Source organism: Mus pahari, chromosome 6 (assembly GCF_900095145.1).
Source record: "Mus pahari chromosome 6, PAHARI_EIJ_v1.1, whole genome shotgun sequence".
NCBI classification, from domain to species: Eukaryota; Metazoa; Chordata; class Mammalia; order Rodentia; family Muridae; genus Mus; species Mus pahari.
The window spans coordinates 51,032,840-51,040,137 of NC_034595.1; the positions used below are offsets into that span (position 1 = coordinate 51,032,840).

The 7,298-nt window shown below is 47.5% G+C and overlaps 1 protein-coding gene across 2 annotated transcripts in view; it reads left to right on the plus strand.

Annotated features, from left to right (window-relative positions):
* Pgm1 (phosphoglucomutase 1) overlaps positions 1-5,099 on the plus strand; it is a 59,767-nt gene extending 54,668 nt beyond the window's left edge. For both annotated transcript variants that reach the window (XM_021199891.2, XM_021199890.2), the window contains exon 11: positions 4,480-5,099. In XM_021199891.2, coding sequence (XP_021055550.1) covers positions 4,480-4,569 — 90 coding nt within the window. In that variant the 3' untranslated portion in view covers positions 4,570-5,099. The remainder of the gene's footprint in view (positions 1-4,479) is intronic.
* The last annotated feature ends 2,199 nt before the right edge of the window (positions 5,100-7,298 follow it).

The following is a 7,298-nucleotide window of genomic DNA, read 5'->3' on the forward strand; positions in this document are numbered from 1 at the left end:
CCCCCCCCCCAGACAGGGTCCCTGACTAAGCCTGAAGCTAGGCTGTCACCTAGCCGGTGACCCCCCTTTGTCTGTGCTCCCCAGAGTTCTGGGGTTCTTAGTATGTGCACAGCCATGCACAGCATGCTTTATGTGGGTGCTGGAGATTTAACACACATGGCAATGCTTGCGTATGTAGCAAGTGCCCTTCTCTGCCCCAGCCCCTCTTCATTATTCTCAAATTATATAGACTTATTCTCCTCATACTGATAGGGGTACCAAGGCACAGAAGGGCAAGCAGGCCTTACCAGGCCTGTGCTCTCTTCAGTCGAGGTCACATGAGAATGGATCTTCGAATTGGTTCCTTATATGATGTCTGGGCAGTCACTGACCGCACATTGGTTTGCTTGATGGGTCATCTGCTCTGACAAAGCATTCGCTGGTTCCAGCCTTGTCGGAGTCAGGGACATGTAGTGACAGGAAATTTTATTGGTCTTCATTGAAAAGCCTGCTGACTTGCAGCCTGGGGGAGGGGAGTTGAATATAGGGATGATTAGGGATCTGGATTAGGGATATAGGGATGGTTAGGGATCTGAATTATGGATATAGGGATGGTTAGGGATCTGGACTTTCAGGATAGTCACCAAAATGGAGCCAAGAGGATCAGTGCGCAGAGAAGCTCCCCCAGTGTGTGCGTCACAGCACTCACCCTGACAGATGCCCCCGAGCCAGTGATTTATCTCTAGAAGGTGTGTGGGAAGCAAGACCCACTTGCTCTCAGCGAGTCACAGCTCCTGTTGTACCGTAAAGGTTCAAGATGCTCATTTAGATAGCATCTGCTGAGGCGTTCCACAGACTCATTCTAAAAGCAAACAAATGGCCAGGAGCTGTGTGGAAAGGGAAATGCAGATGCAAGTCAGAATAAGCTACAACCCATCCCAACAGTCAGCTGTTGGCAAAAAAGCCAAAGATAAAGCCAACGTTGGTGCTTGGCAATAGAAAGCACTTGGGTATGGCAGTTTCTGAGAACACATGAGCCCACACCAAAAAACAAACAATTGACAAAGAACTTCCTTGTGGTCAAGGTTCCTTTGTCTGGATGTCTGTCCAGAGAAACTGGAGCCTTTATGCTGAAGAGACGGCTGCACCTCGGAGCCTGTCTCTCTGCAGCCATGCTAACGGGTCCACGTGTGGGTCCAGCTTTTTTGTTGTCAGCAGATAAAGAAAGAGGGGTGTAACCAAGTCACACTGTGCAAAACCACTCCTCCTTAAAAATAAGAGAGGCCTGCCACTTGCAGCCACCCGGTGAACCTGGAGAACACTGTACTGAGCAAAGCAGGCCAGACCCAAAGAGACAGATGCTGTATGAGCGCATTTATTTGTGGAGGCTAAAAAGAAACAGTCTAACTCAGAAACAGCAAGAAGGGTCCTTAGCAGGGGCTGGGCAGGGTCAGGAGATACTAGTTAAAGGGTACAGACTTGCATTTACATAGGATGTGGGTGTTCTGGAGAGCGTAACCACTTTGATGCCTGTAGTTAGTAACACTGTATTAAGTGCTTAAATTTTTCTGAGAAAATTTATTGCTATTGGCTTCTCTGCTACCATGACACAAAGGAACTATGTGATGAGATTGGATGTGTAACTTAGTTTGACAGTAGCCACTTCACTATATAGGTCCTGTTGGGACCTGGGAGCTTGGTTTCATGATAGAGTACCTCTGTCACCACTGTCCTGCAGAGAGCCAAAGTTTAAAATGTTTACATTTGTTACCTTAACTACAAACCAATTTTTATGAAAAAGAAATGAAATAATATATGCCATATATCCTTTTGCGCAAAGCCTCTTTTTTTTTTTTTTTTCAGTGCCTAATAAAATCTGTAAGCCTTAAATTTGGTGACTCCTACTAGAGTGGGTGTGAGCATATAGGTTGTAGAGTCACTAAGGTCTTATCTTACATTCTCTTCCTGTCACTAAGACCCATGCACATGGGTGAATTGTTTCATGTTTGTATGCCTAGGTTTCCTTGTCTATATGATGGTACAATGATAACTTTGCATTGTTATATGGATTTGGGGAGAGGGTGAATTTTAAAGGCTTCAGCAGTGGGGCTGTCACTTGAGATCAGCTTTGAAGAATGATCAGGTCATGGCTGGAGAGATAATGGCTGGCGAGGTTAGGAGCTGTCTTAGTCAGGGTTTCTATTCCTGCACAAACATCATGACCAAGAAGCAGTTGGGGAGGAAAGGGTTTATTCGGCTTACATTTCCATACTGCTGTTGATCACCAAAGGATGCAGGACTGGAACTCAAGCAGGTCAGAAAGCAGGAGCTGATGCAGAAGCCATGGAGGGATGTTCTTTACTGACTTGCTTCCCCTGGCTTGCTCAGCCTGCTCTCTTATAGAACCCAAGACTACCAGCCCAGAGATGGCACTACCCACAAGGGAACCTCCCACCTTGATCACTAATTGAGAAAATGCCTTACAGCTGGATCTCGTGGAGGCACTTCCCCAACTGAAGCTCCTTTCTCTGTGATAACTCCAGCTGTGTCAAGTTAACACAAAACCAGCCAGTACAGGAGCCCTTGCTGCTCTTGCATAGGACACAAGTTCAATGCCCAGCACCCACCTGGCAGCTCACAACCATCCATAATTCCAGTTCCAGGGAATCTGAAACCTTATTCTGACCTCCACAGACACTAGTCATATGTGGTATACATACATACGTGCAGGCAACACACCCAGGTGTATAAATAAAGAAATCATAAAAGATTAAAAAATCAACCAAGTCAGATTAGTGCTGCTGATGTGGCAAAGCAGAGAAAGGCACTTGATAACAAGTCTCGATGACCTGAGCTTGAACCCCGGGAGCTACATGGTGGAAGAACTGGCTCCCTAAGCTGTCTTCTGACCTCCCTGTGTGTGCTGTTGTATGCCTGTGTGTTCATATGTGCCATGCCTTTATACACACGCACACTAAAAACATAAAAGAGAATGGTTCTCTTATAGTTGCTTAATTCAAATTTTTGACACCCAATTTTTAGTTATAAAAAGTATAAGCAAGCTGCATTACCATGTCTTTTAAGTCTGCAGTTCAGTAACACTGTGCACACTTGCATGGTTCCCAGCACATCCTCAGATCCCAACCTTTTCATTTTTTGCAGAGCTGAAGCCTATCCTTCGGGTGTCAGTCTGTTTTCCTGACAGCCCTTGCAGCCAGCCTCCTGCTTCCTGTGTCTGGATCTGACTGGATACTTAGTGCATAGTTGCTTTTGTTAATAAGGAAGTGGCAAGAGCTGCTTCTCTTTCACACTTTTTCCAGTAACCAGGTTCCAACATCTGTAATCTCCACATCCTTGTGTGGTTCTGGCATCCCTAGAACTTGAACCAAGGCCTCTGAGATGACAGAGGAGACGAGGCACAAGGTGCACATGCTCATTTCCCTTTACCTTCAAGAAAAAAGCCCGATCTGTGCTAGACGGAAGGAATGACAAGTATATGTCTTTTGAACCTAACTTCCCAGGATGGAGGATCATAAAAGCTTGGGGCTCCCTCTGTGCCCGCTGACACCACCATCCAGCTGGGGAGCGTCTGCCTTTATTCTGTAGCTGGTGTGTCTAAGCCCCAAGGGCAGCGACATGTGGTAGTCTTAGCAGATGGAGCTGGCTTTCCCAGTTAGCATGATCTGGCGTGGATGAAAGGCAGTACTAGCAATCATAGGTCCCGTTCCAGGCCATTTGTGTCTAGTCAAGCCACACTTATGGTATGGTGTGGTATCAGTTTCCTGCTCTGGAAAACGGGTAGTTTAACTAGATGAATAGTTTTCGTTTGTCTAATATCAAAGATGATTCATTTCAACAGCGGAATCCACTCCTCCCTTCCCCCAGTGCCTTGAAGGAACTGAATAGGGTGGGTGGGTGTGAAAGGTCTCTCTCTCCTTTTTAAAATTATTTACATCTATGAGCGGTCTGTTTTCCTGTATGTCTGTGACAAAAGAAGGCATCAGATCCTTTTATAGATGGTTGTGAGTCACCATGTAGTTGCTGGGAATTAAACTCAGGACCGCTGGAAGAACAACCAATGCTCTCAACCACTGAACCATCTCACCAGCCCTGAAAGGTCTCTTTCAGTTCAGTGTGAGAATCAGCTCAGGGGATGCAGAGAGAGAGCAGTGTTTTTATCGGGAGTAACAGCAGAGGGCTGGCGAGAATCCAGTCCCATGGTGAGAGATTCACAGCATAAGGGTCTCTTAGGCTTGGTGGGGTGTATGTGGGGCATTTGGAGAAGAAATATCAAGAATGGTACAGTTGCTTGCTTTACAGGATAGACCATGGGGTTCATTCACTGGGGTAAGGGGTGCTGGAGCCAGGCTTGGGTTTGCTTTCTACTTAAAAGAGCTTCAGGCATGCTGGTACCTGGGGTGGGTGGATGGGTGGACTCGTGGACCACAGATCTGTTTAGAAAAGTGACGGGAAGGGTTCTTTCCTTTGTGTTTCTCTCAGGTCATGCTGGCACCCCTGATCTCCATTGCTCTGAAAGTGTCCCAGCTCCAGGAGAGGACGGGCCGCACTGCACCCACTGTCATCACCTAGAAAGATGGCCAGATGTGGCACGTCCCTCCCCCAGGACTATCCATGCCACCTGATTGAAGAGCAGGGACAGAAGCAGTGTATTCATTCGCCTGGGCCTTTTAGGACTCGTTCTTGATTTTTTTACTTCCCACTTTGATAAACAGCCATTTGTGCGGCACTGCCACTGTGTGGGGAAGAGGGAAAGCAGACCCGAGGGCCTGCACCCGTCTATTCCTTCTCTTGCCCTATTGCATTGCTGCTGTGTGGCCCTTGTCTCCCTGCATCAGGTACGGTAGGTACACTACACTGTAAAGATTTGGAGGCGGAGGGTCAGCAACAAGGCCATCTCCTGTCCCTGGGGTGTGCCTGTAAAATGATATCAAAGTTCCTGCTTCACTGTGAAAGTCTCCCCATGTGTGTTTACATGTAATCCAACAGAATACGGTTCCTGGTGCCTTCTCTCTCAGTGAGATGCCTTCAGACCTCTGTGTTATTTTGCATCTCCCATCTGCACAGATATTTGGGGTATTAAAGCAGAATGTGCTACGGTTGCCTGTTGTCACTTTTATTCTTAACTACGAAGAAGGAAAACAGACAGTCTGCCTTGTATGAAAAGTGGGTATTGTATTCTGTTTTGATGGCCTAGCCAGAAAAACCTGATTTCTGGGCAGGTTGAGTATCTTTCCACTTAAGAACTATAATTTTTAATCTCATCAGGACAGCAGCTGCTGGATACCCCCCAGGGTTATCAAAGAAACCTTGGTGCAATGACTTGGGAAAGAAGGTAATTTTCAGATCTGGTGGAGCAAAGTTATATATGTGCCCTGCAATGCTGGCTGTCCCAGGCCTGCTAGTGGAGCAGGATCAGAACCCCCAGACTTCCAGACCACAGGGTAACACAGAAGTTAGAGGCATGGACTTCAAAGCCGAGTGACTGGGTTTGAATCCTACCTGAGACCCCAAATGACCTTTGGATGCCATTCCTCTCATCCCAAAAGAAAGAGATGAGTGTAGTTCTAACTTTGGATGCCTGGGGATCATTAGGTGCACAACTCTGGCAAGCCATGAGCAGAGTGTCTGGTCCATAGGAAGTTGTCAGACAGGCCGGGCAGTGTTGATGGACTCTTTCTAGATGCTGAGAAACAAATCTTAATGCTCATATTTACAGTTCATTTTAGGGTTGGTAAGGATCTTGCAACACAACCTTACTTTGCTGTATTGACTATTCCAGAAAGGGCTCGGCCCTGCACACCCCCACCATTCAGGGTGGGCTCTCCAGTATAGGTGATAGAATTTTTACCCCATGGGAGAGAGGGAATCAGTCAACAGCTGAGCTTCACCGAAGACGCTGGTGGTGGTGATGGATAAGTGACTCTGTAGCATTGGCTCCATGCCAGGCCCTCGTTGTGCTTCCTGTGTGCTTTGCAATCCCCAATACTTCCATGAGGAAGATAGTCAACAATTCCCATGTTACAGGTGAATTCCAGTTCCCCACCAAAGTCACAACTCTTGGAAGAGCATGGGTGCCCCTGGGCGGCACAGCTCCAGAGTTCACCTCTGCTCTGTACTAACCATTTCTAATTTTTAGATGACGTCTAACAGTGGGGAAAGGTGTGAAAACATTATTTTGGTTACTGAAGGTTGATAGTGTTCACCAGGGTGTTAAGAGACTGTTAGTTTAACACCACTGTTCCCCTAAGAAGTCTCAACATCTGCATGTTTCAGTCAGCCAGGAAATTAATACCGGCTAAGGGTCAGAGGAAGGAAATGATGTACAACAGGTATCGCTCCCCTCCGACTGCCTGCAGGGTTAGCTGGGGGGAGCTAATCAATCCACAAGTAGAGTTCCATGTGTTGGGAGACCAATATTAGCTGTTGGCATTCATCTTTTCCTAGCATCTATTTTATTTCAAATGTTGAGACGCATGCCACCCAGAAATCCACCAACTGGGAAGTTATTATCCCCATGTTAACCAGCTCAGTTTAACAGATGTTTGAACACCTTGCTTTGCGGTCTCGGCTACCCTAAGCAAGGGCTTGTTTCTGACATTGTATTTTGTTTACTCCACAACTCTCTGTCTGTAGAGTCAGCTGCAGACACTCCCAGTAATGTGTCCCCTGGGATGGCTTTAAAAATGTCCCTCTGGAACCAGCTACAATTCAGCTCTGTTTCCTGACCCCAGTTGGACGCAATGTGGAGGCTTAAGGCTGAATAGAGAAGGCGGGAGTCTTGGCTGACTGGGTGGGGCAAGGCCACCTTCTGTGGCTGCCTGCTGGGGTGGGCGGAGAGGGGCCCGAGGAACCTGGAGGAAGACTGTGAGAAATCCCTGAGAGGCTGGCCTGCTGAGGCAGCCAGCACCCGACATCCCCAACAATGTGGTTCTTGAGTCACACTAGTTTTCTGTGGTGAGAATTGCTGAGAGAAAATGGGGTTAGGATTGTTTGGGGGGCCCTGCTTGGACACTTCATGTTCCCCTGGTTTTGAGTTTCTGCCTTCCCTGGAGAAGCAGGTTCTTGCTCAGATGTTCCCCAGCACCCTGACTGGACCAGGCGTCCAAGGCTGGGCTCACCTGAGGAGGAAAGCAGAGCCAGAGTTGCTTTCCTTTGCTTCCTTTGCCTCCTCTGTTCCAGATCCCACCCACTCGCCCTCTGTTGTGTTCCATGACTGATTGGACAAAGCAGCCTTGCTATTTAATAATCCTCCAGAGAGCGCATCCCCGTGTGCAGGAGACACACCCCTCACGCTCCAG